This window comes from Fukomys damarensis, unplaced genomic scaffold (genome assembly GCF_012274545.1).
Source record: "Fukomys damarensis isolate Sample0158 unplaced genomic scaffold, DMR_v1.0_HiC HiC_scaffold_11, whole genome shotgun sequence".
NCBI classification, from domain to species: Eukaryota; Metazoa; Chordata; class Mammalia; order Rodentia; family Bathyergidae; genus Fukomys; species Fukomys damarensis.
This window is the reverse complement of record NW_022900923.1, coordinates 43,577,883-43,595,676: the sequence shown is the minus strand read 5'-3', so window position 1 is coordinate 43,595,676 and position 17,794 is coordinate 43,577,883. Positions and strand designations below refer to the sequence as shown.

The 17,794-nt window shown below is 52.6% G+C and overlaps 1 protein-coding gene across 1 annotated transcript in view; it reads right to left on the bottom strand.

The window, feature by feature from the left end:
- The window catches only part of Tmcc2 (transmembrane and coiled-coil domain family 2), a 36,912-nt gene extending 19,124 nt beyond the window's left edge, over positions 1 to 17,788 (bottom strand). Inside the window, exons 1-2 of the mRNA XM_033762212.1 lie at positions 17,235 to 17,788; positions 6,134 to 6,658 (exon numbers count right to left, since the gene is read on the bottom strand). Of these exons, the coding sequence (XP_033618103.1) occupies positions 6,134 to 6,658; positions 17,235 to 17,444 (735 nt within the window). The 5' untranslated portion in view covers positions 17,445 to 17,788. The remainder of the gene's footprint in view (positions 1 to 6,133; positions 6,659 to 17,234) is intronic.
- Between the last annotated feature and the right edge of the window lie 6 nt (positions 17,789 to 17,794).

Genomic DNA, 17,794 nt, shown 5'->3' with positions numbered 1-17,794 from the left:
CCCTGACCCAAACGAGCAGCGAAGGCTCCTGGCAGATCTCGGGCAGCGCTCTGTGGCCTGGCGGGAATCCGGCAGCAGGATGGCTTTGGAAATCTCTGAGGAGCTGGGCGGCTGCCTCGGGGTCTCCCTCTGCCTGAGGGATGAGGAGAGATGGGAGAAGCAATGGAGTGGAGGAGAGGGACAGAGACAGCAGCCCTCTCCAGGCCTGGGCGTGTGGCTGTGTGACTCGGAATGCAGAGCACGGCTGCACCTGTGTGAGAGGCTGTGACCCTGCGACAGGGCTCCTTGAGGCCTCCTGTGGACTCAGGTCTACAGCTCAGACACCACAGGACCACCAGGGGAGTGGCCTGCCATCCCCAGCTGCCTAGGGGACCTGTTTGGAGATTTCTCTTGGCCCCTCCCCGTCCCAGGCCAGCAGACTCACAGACATAAATAAGCCAGGGCCCCTGGGCACCAGCCAGCATCTCTGGCTTCTTCTTGGCCAGAGCCAGAGCCAAGGGTGGCCCCCCACTGCCACCCCCTTGGGTAAACAGCGGTGTTTATTTATGCCAGGAGGGGAAGAAATCTTGCTGGACAAATGTGGTGGGGAGCGTGCCGAGGACAGGATGTGCCGTCTGCCTGGGTCCAATGATAAGCAGTTCTGCCAGCCACAGGAAGCACCCTCCACCCAACCCTTCACCCACAGCACAACTCAGGGCCTGGCCCTCTCCCCCACCTGCCTGCCTCATCAGGAAGAATCCCCCTGCCACTGAGCTGTCTCCTAAGGCTGCCCAGGTCCCCGAATGGCTTTGCTCCATGCTGCTACTGAGCCCCACAGAGCGGGAGGGGAAGATGAGGCCAGGCCCAGGTCAGGGCCAACACCTTTCTGCCACTCCCCTCTGGCCGGCTGCAGCTTGCACAAGCCCAGGGTGGGCAAGGACAGCGGGGGAAGAGGTTCTGAAAAAGGCTGCAAGGTGGGGTATGCCCGGCCAGGCATGGGACAGGAGAGGAAAAGGAGAATACAAGCCCCAACCCCACATACTCCAGGAGAAAAGAACGAAGTGGAGGGGGGATCTGTCTGCCTTCGGAGGAGTCAAGTGGCCCAGCTCTGGCCTGGGGTTCTCTCTTCAGCCTGCCAGACCTCCTGGCAGGGTGAGGGCAGCACACAGTGGGGAACAGACGTCACCACATTCTCTGTGCGTCTGCCACGCCCCGGTACACCAGCAAACAGTGACTCCCCCAGTTTACACACGTAAGACAGCATGGTTGTCTTTCTGTGTCCACACAGTAGAATGCAGAAGGGTGGGGCTCAGAGGACTGTTTGTTTTTATAGGGAAATAAATGAGGTGCGACTTCAGCTGGATTTGAAGGGAACCAATGAGAGTCAAACTGCCACGGCCAAGGCTGAGCTGCCTTCCTAGACTGCGAGCCCCTATGTGTCCTGTCACCCTGCTCCCTGCTCTCTCAGGGTGAGGGCTTGGGGAGCCTCTCAGCACAGCTGAGGAACTCTAGCTGCCTCCAGTGTGATTCGGGAACTCAAGCCCTGCCAGACGTGCTCTGGTCCGAATGCCAGCTGTTGGGTTCCAAACAATGGCAAAGGGTGTGGGCTGGGGGAGGCTTATGAATTAAAAATAGATGCGAGTAATAGGCAGGGAGCCTGCAGAGAGCACGTGTGTTTACTAGAGAGAAGAATACTTCCTATTCATGCCGAGACCAGGGTGGAACCGCCCTGCTTCCCAAACCATCCAAAAGCCTCTGGGTCTGGGAGGCTTGGCTGACAGCTGCAGGGCTTACCAAATGCTGGGAGAGCCCTTTCCCAGGGCACAGGACCCCCAGGGCCATCTCCATCCAGGTCAGGAAGACCTGACCCTGAGAAGATAAAGTCTTCGCTCCGGCTCCACAAACCAGCTTCCTACAGCATTGCATAAAGTGGTTCCTCAGCTACCTCAGGGATTTCAGTTGGATCTCGTAGGCGGAACAGAGACACAGGAGCTAGCTTTCTCTCTGCCAACACCTGGGTGCTCTTTTCCTCTGGGCCTCAGTCTCCATCTGTAAAGTGGAGATGGTAATACCTTCTCTGTCATCTTCTCGGTACATTATGAAGATCAGCCAAGCCACGCAGGTGACAAAGCTGAAGTTTCTAAATAAGTGTACAGACCCAGCACAGGAACAACCTTCTCCATCATCACCTAAACCCACGGACCATCCCCGAGTCAGGTCACCTCAGAGACTCTGGGCCAGCTCTTCCGCACAGTGAGAAGGCAGCCCTCATGGAGCGAAGGCTGATGTGAGCTATGTGTGTGAGCTCCCAGCTGATGCCCCGCCCACCCCCCAGACCCTGCGCGGCCAGAGGGCAAACGACACTCCTCTGCCAATTCCCAGCAGTGCCCACTGCCAACTCCACACCCTCTTCCTTCTCGGGCAGCTGGAGAGCCCTTAGCAACCGCAGGCGATGTGGCTCACACTTTCCCTCCTCATAAAGGAGCCGCAGTGCTAGCAACCTTCGCGGCAGGATTTTTCTAACTGAGCTTTTCAACTGTGTGCACTCACTCACCCATGCGAGGTGGGCCTGGCTGGGGCTGCATGCCGGGCGCTTGCTCACTGCAGGCTCCACAACCTGCTCCATTCTTCGGGCCCCCCCAGCTCTTGCTTTCAAGCAGCCCCCTTCGGCAGACAAATCTAGAAGTAGCTGTTGGAACTAACTTCTCCCCCAGGGAACCGGGCTTGTAAGTGCTGCAGTCCCGTCCTTTACACTGCCCAGGTGCTGAAGACTCCCAAACCGTGCCTCCCGCTTGGCTCTCTCCTGCGACTTCAGACGTGTTCATCTGACTGCTTATTTGGCATTTCCACATGGACGTTTGACGGCCGTCTCAGACTCCAGACCCAACCCTCTCTAGCTCTGCCCCCACAGAACATCTGCTCCCTTTGCGTTTCCGTTCCACTCAGTCTCCTCTTCCAGCTGCCAGGCCCAAAGCCCGTGAGCCACCTGAGACCTCTCTCCTTTCTGTCGAGCCCCACACTCAGGCATCGGGAACCCACGTGTCAGATCTGAGCAAACCCAGCGTCCAGCCACTTCTCCCCCTGTTGCCCCGCCTCATCACCTTGCCCTGCAGTGCTCTGATGGCCTCCTGAGTAGACTCCCTGCTCCCTGTCACATCGCCTGTCCTCCACACAGCAGCCCAAGTGACCTTTAAAATGGTGTCTACTCACCTGTACCAAGCCTTCTAATGACCTCCATCATTAATGACACTAAGAGAAGAAAAAAACCAAGTCTGTAGTCCTCCTTGAGCCCTCCAACTTCCACCCCCGGCCTGATTCTCTTCTGCTGTCTCTACCCTGCTCATTCTGCTCGTCACCCTGAACTTTTCTGTAGGTTCCCAGGATATCCCAGGCATGTTGCTACCTCAGGGCCTTGGCACTCACTGCTCTGTCTACCTGAACTGCCTTTCCTCAGAGATCCGTAGGGTGTACTCTCTCACATTACAGGAGGGGCTTTTTGACCACCTTGTCCAAAGAGCACACCTATCCCCACCGTTCTCTACCCTCATTCTGCTTTCTTTTTCCATTTTAGTACCCACTACCGCCAAATATGTACGCAAGCATTTAATGACTGCTGTCTCCTATCACGATGTCAGCTCCAGGAGAGGAGGGGCTTTGCTTCCACTCAGTGCCTGGCACAAAGAAGAATGTGTTGAATAAAGAAGAAGGCGGGAGGTGTGCGGTGACCATGCCTATCACGTACTGAACACGGCAAGGGGCAGCTGCTGACCGACTGACCCGGAGAGGCTCTCACTACAGACAGACTGCAGTCATCCGGGCAAAGTCTTTTTTCCTTCAACCCAAGTCACTTGTGGAATGTATACAGTGATCCCACAGAGGGCAGTCAGAATCTGCAGGGCTATCGTCCCCAAGGGCGCTGACAACGTGAAAGCATCATCCCCGGTTGAGCACAGGAGGCTGACTGTGGCTGTGAGCCGACCTTGCAGGGGTGGCCTGGCACAGTGTGAAGAGCCCTGAGTCTGAGGGCAGGGAGCCCAGGTTCTGTCACGGAAGAGCTCTGAGCCCTGGGTAAGTTCCGTACCCCGATGGAACTGTCTAAAATCTTGGGGTTCCCTAACCCCACTTACCTTGCCACAGGTCCATTCAATGAACTCATGAATAGACACGCACTTCTACAGGAGCACATCCTACCTTGGAAAAGTGCAGAAACCAAACCTGCACACTCTACAGTGCCAGGCAGGAAACAGGCACAGGATGCCAGGGAAACAAACTCCCAAACGTCTCCCAAAGTCAGGACGCACAAGAACTCGAGAAACAGTCAGTGTTGGCAGGAAGATGGTTCTAGATCACATGTGGGGAGCTGAATTCACTCTGGTGACAAAGTTGCAAAAGCAACTGTACACCAGAGGGTCCCTGGGAACCTCAACGCTGGAAACCCCACTGGGCCTGGCTCCCGCTGCCAAGCACAGGACTCTGCTCCTCATTCACTCCTCCTACTCCCCTTCCTTCCACTGTAGTCATCTCCTCTGCCCTCGGGACTTTCCTTCTGGAGGTGAGCCCTGCCTTCCACTGGACTACATGTGGCTCGGGCAGGTAACCCCTTCACCTCTGGGATGGGGCCACCGTCCCTGAGCTCCCTGTTCAGGTGCTCTTCCCCTCTGCCCTCCATGCCCCCTCGTGACTGCCTCCCCTTCCCATTCTCCCCCAAAGCAGAGCCGCTGTTCCCAGGCTGCCTCTCTCCCAAATGCTGCCCCTGCAACAGTCGAGCCTCTCAGCTCTTGCCATGTCAAATTCAGCATCTCTCCATTCACTCCTTGACCATTCTGAGTTTCTCTTTCCTCTCCAAGCTCCCAAATCCCAACCCCCGAGTCCCTCGCCTCCTTTTCTCCACACCACCAGCCCTTCTCCTTTCCCTGCCTCCCAGGACTCCACAGCCCTCCCCTGGGGCACTCTCGGACCGCTCACCACCACCCTTGAGCTTCCTGTACGCCTTCCAGCAACCTCTCAGTTCCTACCCTCAGGCTGCTGAAGACCCCCAGGGAAAAGCAGCCACTGGAGCCTGAGAGGGAGCAGCTTGCGGGGAGATGATCCTGAAGCCAGAGGAGAAAGGAGCTTGTAGGAGGAGGAACTAGTCAGGCAGACAGAAGTGGCAGGTCAGATCTGGCCGCCTGTCCCTCATGTGTCAGTCGGGTCTGTCCTTGGCCTCCTTCTCACTCAACACACGCTCCTTCCCAGTCCACTGTCTGCACTGAAGCCCACAGGGATCTTCTCCCTCCAATCTGCTGCCCAACAGCCTTTGACAGCTTCCTTCTATTCCCAGACTAGGACAGGAAGACCTTCTGGGAGCCGCCCCGCCCATCTGAAAAGCCCCGAAAGAGCTGGATGCACCTTGACGTCCCTGTTCACTTGGTTTGGATCACCCTATACCTCCCGCCGCATTCCTCACTGAATTACATTCTCCAGATTCAGCCGAATGCTTTCCTCCAGGGGTCTTGGCCAACGCCCCTCTCCCTGGCTGCCCGCTCCCAGAGCCCCGTCACAGCCGCGTCACCTAGCCCGTCAGGGTCATTCTCGCTGCTGTCTTCCCGCTAGAGAGTGAGCGACGATGGCTCCTTCATTCTTGTGGCACCCAATAAATATCCGTTCTACACAGTTACACTAACTTTGTCCTTTCCAAACCACCTTTCATGAATTCCTCCCCTATCCTCTCTAGTAATAAAAATGACTTTGCCAGGCTCCATCCCGAGCACTCTACAGATGAACCCAATTAATCCTACAACAAATCCATGACCATAAGTCCCTTCTCCACTGGCAGAAAGGAGGTACAATGAGGTTAAGTGACTAATCCAGCTGGTAAGGGGCAGAACCAGGGCTGGCTCTAGTCTGTGCTTTTAACTACTACTCTCTTATTTATTTATTTATTTTTAACTACTACTCTGAGCCTCCTCTTCATGGCAGGTTGAAGGAAAACAAACCAAAAGTAATATCAGCATGGGCAAAAATCATTTTGAAAAACAAACCCACAATCAAAATCAGCCATGGGAAGACTCATGCCTCGTTTTTCAGCTTAGTCATATCCCCGCCTCCTGCAACCAGGGCAGATAACACTGCTGAGCTCCCCAGGTCCCCAGCCCCTCCTCGTGCCCCACCTCACCTTGTCCCCGATGCCCTCGGCCTCCTCAGGCAGGAGGTACACATTGCCACCATCAGCCAGCAGCAGGGCGGTGTCGGTGGTGGAGGAGGAGCGAGGACGGCACTGGTGCTGGTGCAGGATGGCGGCCAGGCTGCTGTCCTGGGGGGCCTTGCGCAGCAGGTGGGGACTGCCACGCTGGGGCTCCAGGGAGCTGCTCTTGGTGCGCCGGCTGCTACTCCCACCGGCCGCACTGCTGCTGTGCAGGCTGGCACCCCGCTTGATGGAGGGCCGGGAGCGGATCTGCTGCAGCACACGGTTGAAGGCAGTGGGCCTGGCAGGCAGGTCATGCAGGGACATGGCATAGGAGACTCGGTGCATCTCTGGGGAGCGCTCTTTCTCATCTGGGGAGTCATGGTCAGACATGCCCTGCTGCTGCTGGGAATCCTGAGACGCCTGGTGCTCCCTCTCCCTCGAACGGCGGCGGCTGTGGAACAGGTGCTTCAGGCCGTGGCCAAACATGGAGCCCTCTGAGAGCTGGTGGATTTTCTTAAGGGAGAGAGATGAAGAACTCTCGTGAGTAGAAAGCTCTTGGACATCTAGTCAATTTGGGAGGAAGGTGAAGTCCATTCTTGGGGGACCAGCAGAGAGAGCTACTACAGCCATCTGAATCTGGAGTATCCCTAAGTGTGGCCTCTCTTGCCTAAAAGGTCCCCCTCATGAGAGGTGACAGAAGCTGGAAGTGGCATAAGCCTGAAATCTGAGCACTAAGGGAGACTAAAGCAGGAGGATCAAAAGTTCAAGTCCAGGCTGGGCAACTTAGCAACTCAGAGAGATTTGGACTCACAATAGAAGTAAAAAATGGGCAGGGGATATAGCCCAGTGTGAAGGTCCTGGGTTCAATCCGCAGTCCTCTCTCAAAAATAGCAGACCTGTTCCTTCATTACCAAAGAAATGCACCCCCAAATATAGTTATTTTAAAAGAATGATGCTCTCAGGGCCACAGTCTGGGGCTCAGTGGCACACATAAGTAACACTTGGTTCCCAAGGTGTGATCCCTCCAGATCAATGTCAGCACCCCCACTGCCTCCCTCTTTCGAAGTTAGACCCTCCTTCCAGCTGCACTAGCTCTTTCAGGTCACTAAGCACTCATTTCCAAACATGCTTCATTGGGATACTCCTTGGAAACACCAGGGCCCCTTAATCATATTATACTCTTGGAGCAGGCACAGCTAATTGCCTGCCTGGTATCCCTTTCCTTTTCTTTCTTACCAACTAAATGGAAGGTCAAATATTCCTTCTTAAAAAGTCTTGCTTTGACAGACTCCCTTGCAGCTAGGAGTAGTCATTTGACCCAATTTGGGGCAATGAAATGCAGAGAGAAGGTTCTTGGGGCAGCTTTTGCTTTCCTGATAAATACAGTGAACCTTCCCACTTCTTCCCTGCTGCAACGTGAAGGTGATGTCTAGGGGTGCAGCAGCCATTTGCCAACACATGGTGACAGTTAATGATGGTTCCATACAAACAGCAGAGCCCAACAGACAGACCTGGGAACTAGACAGCCTGTGGAACCACCAAAGCAGTCATGAATGCTTACCCTGTGACCCTTGTTGCCTGAAATAAATAAATTGGCCGTTGTCTATACAGCCCTAGTACAATTTTCTGTTCCTGGACCCATTGGCAATGAAGTAAAGTACTTTTCTATGATCTTTTCATCTTGTAGTCAGTAACTGGTCAGTAACCAATTCTTTAGCATCCACATCAGAAATAGTTATAAAAATGAGGGTCTCTCTCTCCTCTCATATTGGAGCAAAAACAAAAAGCCCTGGAGTCAGCACTGCCCTGGCCACAGCCTTCCCTGAGCTGCCTGTGACTGCCCAGATGCTCCACAGGTGGTGCTGCTCAGAGACAGGATGCTGGGTGGACAACAGGGCAAGGAAGCATGGTGAAACTCCAGACAGCTGTTCTGGCCAGGCTGAGCCCTCTCTCACAGTTTCAGAGCTGGAGGAGGGGTGCAAGGTGAGCCCCACACTTCCAACTGCTAAGAGGGAAACCCCCAAGCAGCCAGCAGGGCTCAGGTTCTCATCTGGGAGGAGCAACCCCTAATTCCATGAGTCAGCTTCAGTCATTTTTAAAAATTCTCCAAAATTACACACACTAGATTGTCTTGCTCTTTTTTCCCCATGTAGAAACAAACTTACCGAGCAGAAAACTCAGACCATGCAGAGGCCAAGAGAAAACAATCTTAAAATCTCTTGCAAACCTTGACCCTAATCTTATGCTGCTTTACGCCTCAGTGCTAAGAGTTTGTGCAAACAACCACGTTATCTACACTTGTGGGAAAGTGCAGGGTTTTCACTTTTCTCCTCATTGGGCTTCTCCCACAACCCTCAAAGCAGGTCAGGCCCTAACATGACCCGTTTCACAGGCCAACAAGCACCTCCACACCCTCACCAGGAGCTGAGGGGCAGTGGCTCTGGAGGTTCATTTTCACCGCACCATCTCGTCTGATGTCCCCAGATACCAACAAGAGGAGCAGTACCATTCCCACTTACAGATGAGGAAATGACTTCTTCTCAAGAACTAGATTTTCTGGGTGTGGTGGCACACATCTATAATCCCAGCACTCCGGAGGCTGAGGCAGGAAATCAACAAGAGTTCGAGGCCAGCCTGAACTATGTAACAAGGCCCTGTCTCAAAAACAAAACAAAATAAAACAAACAAAAGGAACTGGACTTGGGGCAGCCCTGGACATGGATGGTCACCCAGTGCCAGGTTTTCCCAAAGGCATTATCTTCTCTGGGCAAGTCAGAAACAGCACCAGAAGCCCACTGGACCGTTCTGGGCAGAGCCATGACATCCAAGGCATAGAGAGAGGCAGTGGAGCACATTCTGCCATGAGCTCAGAGGGCACTGCCCCGTTCTGCGGGCCAGAGCTGATGCAAGACCTCCTGCCTCCAGGCCTCCAAGGCAGGGCCAGCTGGCTCTGGCCAGTGCCCAGCTGCTTCTGCCAAATGGTCACATTACACATTAGGAGCTGTTGCCCTTCCAGCCTTCTCTCCCAGGTCCCTTCCCCTCTCCCCATTCCTAAACTGGCTTCTCCAGCACCAAGGCTGCTCTTTAGCTACTCAGGGAGAGGTTCCCCTCGTAAGACGTCGCAGAGGTCCTCCCGGTGCCTGGCATTTCCTCTCCCCAGTCCTAGGAATTGGGTGAGGGTGGTGGGGATCCCATCTGCCATGTTCTCTTTGACCCTTGGCCAATTTATTTTAAAAGTTACACATGTTAGACATGGTGGTGCATGCCTGTCATCCCATCTGCTCAGGAGGCTGAAGCAGGAGGAGTGTAAGTTTGAGACCAGCCTGGCAACTTAGCAAGACCCTGCCTCAACATTAAAAAAAGAAAAGAGAGGAAATTAAACCAGGGGGCTAGGATGCGGTGTTCCCCAAATTCAATCTCTGGCAATGGAGAAAAATAGACAATAATTTTTCAGATCGCTTTCCAATTTATGCTGACATTCTAACCTGCCACGACCCTAATCTTGTGAGCTGGGGATGTAGCAGGTCACAGCACTGCTGCCTCCCTTGCGCAGATGAAGAAACCAAGCACAGCACAGCACAGCTAAGGGCTCGTCCAAGCCACAAGGTGCACTCCCCGCTCTAGTCTAATTTACCTTCGCTGGCCTGCACTCTGAGCACATCACTAAAGTGGCAATGGTGTTTCCATGCGTCCCCAGAATGGTTCCAGAAGCAGGATCGAAACAACAAAAATGCCTGGACCAGGGGGAATTAGGCCCTTTTAGCTGTCATTGTGGACCTGCTCAGGCCACCTGAACAGACTTGGCCAAGACCCTTAGCCACAAGCTCTTTGTTTCTCATCTCCCCAGCTGTTTTGCAGGTGAAGGAAAGCCAGGAATGGCAGCCAAGTGACCACAGGACCTTTGTTCCAGCAGCACCGAGAACTCTGTTAAAGTTCACAGTAGGCACAAGGGAATAGAACAAAGGAGTCAAAGAATGACGTGGGGAGGAGATTTTTTTCCCCTTACAAACAAGGTGTGAGGCAAGAACAGCAGCTGGGCTGCCTTTGCATGGAGGTGTCAGGGAGGAGACAGTTAAGGAGTTTTGATATAACACGGTAAGTGTTTTAAAAAAAAAAAACTCGGCACATACACATAAGCAGCCCCAAGTTTCAGAAGTGAGGAAAACCATGGTGATTAGCTCGAGGGAACTTAGCCACCAACGCAGCAGAAAGCACCACCTGCTCTGACTAACAGGTTCCAGCTACTAAATGTCACTTGCTTTTCCACATTGACTTTTGCTTTTTTCCAACTGTCAAAAACCTTTCTGGTGGCCAAATGAAGCCATGTATTAGGAAAACGGGCTTGAGACGCTGCAGAGTTAGAGGTGGGACACAGAGTTCCATCATCCAAGGGGAAGGAGCAAGAGTGTCCCGGATCTGGTCAGAAAGATGAGGCGTGGACAGCAGGGAGACAGCTGCGAGTTTCGCTGTCTTCTGCCCTGGCTCCATCTCCAAGGGTAGGGAGGACCCACTTGCTGGGTGGCATTGTAATTTCAGAAGAACAGGGCAGCTGCATGGTTTTGGATTCTTCCTGAGAAGCCTGTGGTTTTGGAACAATTAGTCTTCATCCGTTTTCCTCTTTTCCTCCCTGGGTGTGGGTCCCCCAGAGGGGAAGTGTGCTCCAAATTCTGCAGACACAGCTTAATGAAGCCAAAAGGAAAATGGCTAAGGGCACAGTGTCTTCCCCAAGTTCTGGTTAAAAAAAAACAAAAACAAAAAACGGCCCAAAGCAGCTTCCAATTCCTACAGGTCCCTGTGCTGGCAGTAAGTCCCAGGAGAGCTGACAGGATCTTAGAAAATCACGCTAACCTATAGCTACTTGTCTGGCCCGGTGACCAACTACAGGGCCCTTCCTCCCAACATCCCCTCTGCTCACCAAAGGTTTGGCTGCGAAGGTTCAGTGGGGTGACTGGGTCACCCTGAGCATTCGCAAGCCTAGGTCGCCAACGTTCCCTCTATTTATAGGGTCTCTATGGAAACAGGGCCAGCATTAGAGAACTAATTGCTGTAAAAACCCACAGAGTTCTACTGTCAGATCCAGAGTGGATCGTGGAAGTCTCCAGTCGCCCTTGAGAAGCTCTGGGGGAGGTGTGGGAGAGAAGCCATTACCCCAGGTTTGGGGCTGGGGACACCAATGATGGAGGAGAGGGAGCAGCTTGCCTATGTCAGGCCCACTTGGGGTTTCTGTTGAGAACACTGTGGTGAAAGATGCTTGAAATCATTTTTCTTCTCTAGCGCCACAGTTCACACGCATGCGCAACACACACATGCACACCAGATCTCACCTCTGGGACAAATGATTCCTCTACCCCAATCCTATTTTAATTCCTTACTCTTTTATTGCTCAGAGAAGTCTGCCCGGGGCCAGTGCGAGCCCAGAAAGGTCACCTTGCCCACAGGTCTTTGGGTACAACTCACACACCAGCATGGGAGATTTTTATCAAAGTCAGTGCCACACTGTGCCCACTCTGCCCCCTCCACCTCCCCACTCCACAAAGCCTCCTCTGATTGCACCCAGTCTGCTGGATCGCGCTCTGCCTGAACCCGTTCTCGCTCGCTCTCAGCACCACTCACTCTGCAATGAATCGCTCACTGCCTTTGTCTACATCTCTGCGTCCTGAATATCGTCCGGCAGGGATCTCAGAGTTAACACGCTGGCTGCTGTTTAATTATCTGCTCCAAATCTATCAAGCCATCTTTCAAAGGTGATTGAATCCTTAGAAAACTACTTCTTCCCCAGAATTAACCTTTTCCCGAAATTTAAAATGTGTCTAACCCAGATTCCCTGCAGCAGCTTGAACCCTTCTCTCAGTCTATCATCTTAGCAACAGCCACCACTGAGCTGGCTGGAAGGAGACAGACACAGAGCGCCGGCCAGGATGTTTACTGTCCTCGCAAACGGTTCAGGGAGGCCTTAGCTGGGGGTCCATGTCCTCACAGCCAGTTTGTTATCCTTGGTGGACATCACTCAGTTTACTTGGCTGGTTTGAAAAGTCAAATATTATTTTTCTAATACAATTACAAACTATATCTGCTGTCCCCTGACAGCTTTGTTCTAACTGCTCAGCACGGAAAATGACCCCAGTGTTTGGCCGACAAAGGTGGACCCTGTCCAGCTGTGGCCTCATTTCTAAAATGTCCGTGGGGGTTTCCAAGGGAGATGCTGCATCTCAGGGGACAGATGAAAACCAAGCTGAGCTGAGCTGGCACCACTTTCTTTTACCCTCAGCACCAAATTCCAGTTCTAGGGAATGTTTCAGCTCCTCCTGGATGGAGACACTCTTGTCACCCACATTGGCAGGTAGCATACAATTAGATCCACAAAAAGAAGCACATTGTGCAAATACTGAGTTCCAAGGAGGGCAGCTGGGAATGAATCTAGACCCCAACACGTGGCAGGAGAACTGGGAGCTTCGTTGGCCACATGCTTTCCCAGGATGGGCTGCTCCCCCAGATCCGGTGCACAGACTGCTTGGAGAACTGATTGGTAGGGCAGGGGACGGTCCTGGGCCTTGGGACCCCACGCCACTCAGTGCTCCTCACCACCTCCAGCTGTTCCTGACTAGCCGGGCTGACAGAGTAGGGCAGAGGTGCCACCAAGGATTGGGCACCTGTCACTTCACTTCTCTAGTTAGAAAGCCCTTCTCCTATTTGGTAACTAAGGTTCTGCCCTTTCTTTAATCTCTTGCTGTAAACTGGGTGTGGTGGTACACACCTGTAATTGTAGCTTTTGGGAGAATGAGGCAGGAGGATCACAAGTTCAAGGTCAACCTGGGCATTTTAGCAAGATGATAACTCAAAAATAACACCTTTTAAAGGGACTGGAAGTGTAGCTCAGTGGTAGAGCACTTTTCTGGCAGACACAAGGCCCTGGGTTCCACACCACACACACACACACACACACACACACACACACACACACACACACACACACACACACACACACACACACACACACACACACACACACACACACACACACACACACACACACACACACACACACACACACACACACACACACACACACACACACACACACACACACACACACAGTCAGAAAACCTTTTTCTTGACCTAGGTAATAAGTAGTTAAGGTGTCAACAGTATATCTATGTTTCCAGATACTTTTATAAGCATTTCCCACTTCACTATTAAAAACAGTGCCTTTCATGAGGTTGAGGGTAGCCTCTTCCTGCTTTTCCTGGTCTCCCCCGGGAGCAGGCAGGAGCCTAGCACATTGTTTAAATGGGGAACCCATATGGATCTCGGGTCAGAAGCACACAGAACCAGGGTGGCAACAATGGAATTTGAGTTCCCTCTTCTTCTTTGGAGAAAGATAGGAATACTGCTCCTAAATCCCTGGGGGATTATTCCTGAGGATCAAGGATTGGAGGGGAATGAGAACCTCAGGGAAGGCCTCCGGCCAGCACCCTAGACTCTCCCTTCCAGGAAAGGCTCAGTTCCTGGGGCTACACAAGGGCTGGAGAGACCACTGAGGAGCACCGTTTCCTCTCCTGACTCTAGGCTTCTGCAGTGTATGGGGACACAACCCACACATGTCATGTCCAGCTGGGCACCTGAGATGCAGAAAGCTCTACTATGTGCTGTTCTACTCACAGCCCTGGGGATGGAACCCAGGGCCTCGAACTTGCTAGGCAAGCACTCTACCCTAGTCCTATCTTTTATCTTAAAATTTTTTTTTTTTAAATTCAGTGTCTTGACACGTAGTCTAGGCTGGCCTTAAACTCATGATCTTCCTGCCTCAGCTTCCTGAGTTCTGGGATTACACAGGTGTGTACCACCATGCCTGGCCAATCCTATTTAAACTTTATTTTGAGAAAGGGTCTTGTTAAATTGGCCAGGCCAGTCTCCAAGTTGTGCTCTTCCTGCCTCAGCCTCTGATCACACACATTAGATGCTGTATTTTTAATGGGATCTCTTTCTGCCAAGCTCCCCTAAGCTCCTTCCTAGTCCCATCCTCAATGGAGCTGGAGAATGAGTCTCCTGGCTGGAGATTGCCTGTACTTGTGGTCGACCAGCAGTCTCTGTGGCCGGCTACCCCAGCACCTCCCCCCAGTAAGCAGGGAATCTGGCAGCAAACAACTAGGTAGTGAGAACAAATGAATCAAGACATGAACTCAAGCAATTAAACAGGATTCCAAGCCACAAGAGGCCAGAGAATGTGACCAAACTGTTGGGCTCCCGGTGCAGGACTGTCTGCAGAGATGTCCTCCTAAGAACATGTGGATGCTCTGAGCTGTGGAAAAGGTCCCCAAAATATTTGCACACACCTCCCTCTGAGGGTCAGTGCCCATTCACAGGTTATTTTTCTATTACAGCTACGGTTTGAAGATTGCTGCATAACTATCTTTCTTTTCACTGGTCTGCCCCACCCCATAATCACAGATCCTAAGCTACCACGGAAGAGTCACAGGGTTGGGGTTAGCACAACAGTGGTGCAGTGCTGCCTAGCACCCACAAGACCCTAGATTCCATTCACAACACTGAAGAAGACATTAAGAGGCACAGTACGATCCTCCATGGTCCTGAAGGACTGAAGACCACAGGTGCCCCCCAAACTGCCAGCTGTCGCGATGTAAGCATCTCTCGAATCTCTCCGGTAGAAACTAAAGTTTCCTCCTTTTTCCCATGGAAGCACTTTAGACAGAGACTCACATTTCTGTCCCTTTCTCAAGACGATTTCCCTCAATGCACTTAATCCATCTCAGCCCCTGGCACTATCACAAGAAAGTAGAAGCGGTTCTGATCTCCAAAGTTCAAAATGAAAAAGAAACGAAGCCAGAACTACTGATCTGTCTCAGCAGAACACAGGTGTGGGGCAGGAAGCCGTCATAATTAACGCCCCCTTTTTGGTACCACCATCAAAACAAGAGTCAGTTAACTTCTATCCACTTCTAGAGCCATTCCCAGGTCCAGAGCCAATGATGGAAACTTTCCATGCCTGGAAAACTGTGTCAGTCTTGGAAAAAACAACTTTTCCAGGACTGGAAAACAAGTTTGGACATACTCCAATAGTCTTACTCCCTTTATTATGAAAAGCCTAGTGATTTGCCTGGGATCACATAGCAAATCAAACTGCAGTGGGCCCCAAATCCACATCTGGCAGGGAAGTCAACCCAGCCAACATGTTGTGATCAAGCTGAGGTAAACAGGAAAAGCCTCTTCACGTCCCCGATCCCTGCCACTAGCAGCTAGTTTTCTCTTCCTTGCAGCAGCCTGGGTCCACCGTGCTGAGCCCCACCTCTTGGGCACTGTTTTTTTGAGGAAGGGAGGTGTCTGTTTCTCATACCTGGTCTCAATTCTGGTTCAGGACCGTGCAGCACTAAATATCAAGTACAGAACTGTTACTGTGTCTGCCCCTGACTAGAATGAGGGTATTACCAAAAAGGAGAGAAAAAGACACAGAAGGGTGGGAACAATGACCTGCAGGCAGCCTGATCTGGAGAGACAAAGACACTGCAGCCCCCACACTGCAGCCAGCCCAACTTCACTGGGGAACACATCTGGGGAAATGAATGGAGCTGGCGTACCCACTGAGGGCCCGAGCTCGAGAGAGTTTCCAAGGCTGCCTCTGCTGGACTCAGGGTGAGGGCCCCATCTTTCCAAGAATCAGTGTTTGCCAGCCAGACTCCTCTGGACCAGCCCAGAAGGAGGCAGAAGCCTGCAGCAGAAGGCCTGCCTCCCCGCAACAGTAGGGAAATCCTTTCCCTTCACCATCTCCCTTGAGACAGGAAACACACCTCCTGACCAACAGGCTAGACAGAGATGGACACCACGGAGTTCTTGGGCCTGATGCACAGCCCATGGACAGAGCTCACCTTAGACACGGGGATAGCCCAGACCTCTGAAAAGGGCAGATCTGAGTAACTACCACTCGTTTTAAAAGTATATACAACAAAGAACTAGTTGTCCCCCTTCCCAAGGAACACAGGAGCACAGACAGCGAACACACAGGTAAACGCACACACTCACCTGCGCTCTGACTTCCTGACTCCCAGCCGTTCAGGCCAAATGAGGAATGTCATTGGCTTATTCTGGTGAGCTCCTTAGCGCCTGCTGCCATAGGATACAGGCTTTATTTAACCTAATGGGAGTCCTTCCTGATCTACTAGCCCAGACCCTGCACCCTCTCTGGAGAAAATCCCCGAGGCGTCAATCTCCAAGACACCTAAATTCTTTCCTTGGGCTGACATCTCGATCAGCCCTGTCAGCAGATGGCTTGAGAAGCAGGAGCCTGCAGTCCTGGGGGAAGCTCCAGTGAAGGTGCATTATTTATTGACGCTGCTGTTTTAATTGATACCGAAACACATTCAATACAGCTCACCAATCGTCTGGACAACCTCAGGCTGGAAAATAAACAGCTCCATGTGAATGGCTCTTTCGGATTCTGGTTCTAGCTGCCAGCTCAGGCTCAGCGTGTGTGCAACTTGAAAAGAGGCCCCAACCAGCACAAGCACAGCTCCGCCACCTGTCAGTTCTCCACCCTGGGGGTTGGTTCGGCAGACAGGGAGGGATCTCCAAGCACTAGCTTAAACTCGGGCTCCACCTAACGGCAAGAAACCCACACCCCCTTTCATAGATGAACAAACTGAGCGTCACCCAGAAACGTGAACAAAAATCCCAATGGGAAGAGACTTATTGGCAAAAGAAACTAATGGTCACCTACTTGGCCTCCCACGCTGCAAATTTCTTCCCCTGCCATCCTACAGGAGGGAGCGATGTCAACTTTTTAGTTAGCATCTTGCATTTCTCCAGCTCTTTGTCTGAGAATAACACTTCACACACACTATTTCCAACAATCTCAGATGGGTGAGTCACTAACTAGAACGTTTGGGGAATAACGGGAAACAAACACAGGCCTGAAATGGAGCTGACAGACAGAGGCACAAATGGCACCTGATGTCCCCGAGGATTCTAGCCCAGCATCCGCTCATCCTCGCTGACCTTCGCCTGGCTTCCCCATCGCTCAGATCCAGCTAAAGCACTTCTGGGTGGGTTGGGCTTGCAGGGGAGGGTCTTCGCTCACCTTTAAATCAGGAGGCTTGCTCCGGGGACCCGGGTTGGGTGCCGCCCCTGCGCCCGCATCTGAAGTTGGCCCGCCCGCTGAGTTAGCACCCGTGGCCTCCCCGGACCGGAGGTCCGCACCCGGCAGTTGGAAAGCTGCATCTTCCAGCCCAGCTCCATCCTCCTCGCCCGGCTGCTGCTGCTGCAGCTCATCCGACTTGCACCTCTTCATGGTGTACGTGGGTCTGCAAGGGGACTCTGTCCTTCCAGGGCGCCGTCTTGGGGGAGACCGCACCCCCTTACACTCAAGAGATGAGGCCTGGGGTCTAAATTATTACGGAAAGGAGCCAGCAGATCACAATTTCTTGTATTAAAAAAAATACATATATATACATTTTTTTTTTTTTTTTTTTTTTAGAGGAGGAGGATGGGGAGCCTTAGAATACTTGATCCCGACCTGGGGAGCGAAGGCAGGTCACAGTCGAGGCTGGGCAGCAGGAGTCCTTGGGCAGTCATTGTGTGGGGGGGAGGTAGCCCCCGGCCACCTAACTTTGTGCTTCAGGGCATGGGCAGGGAGCAGGG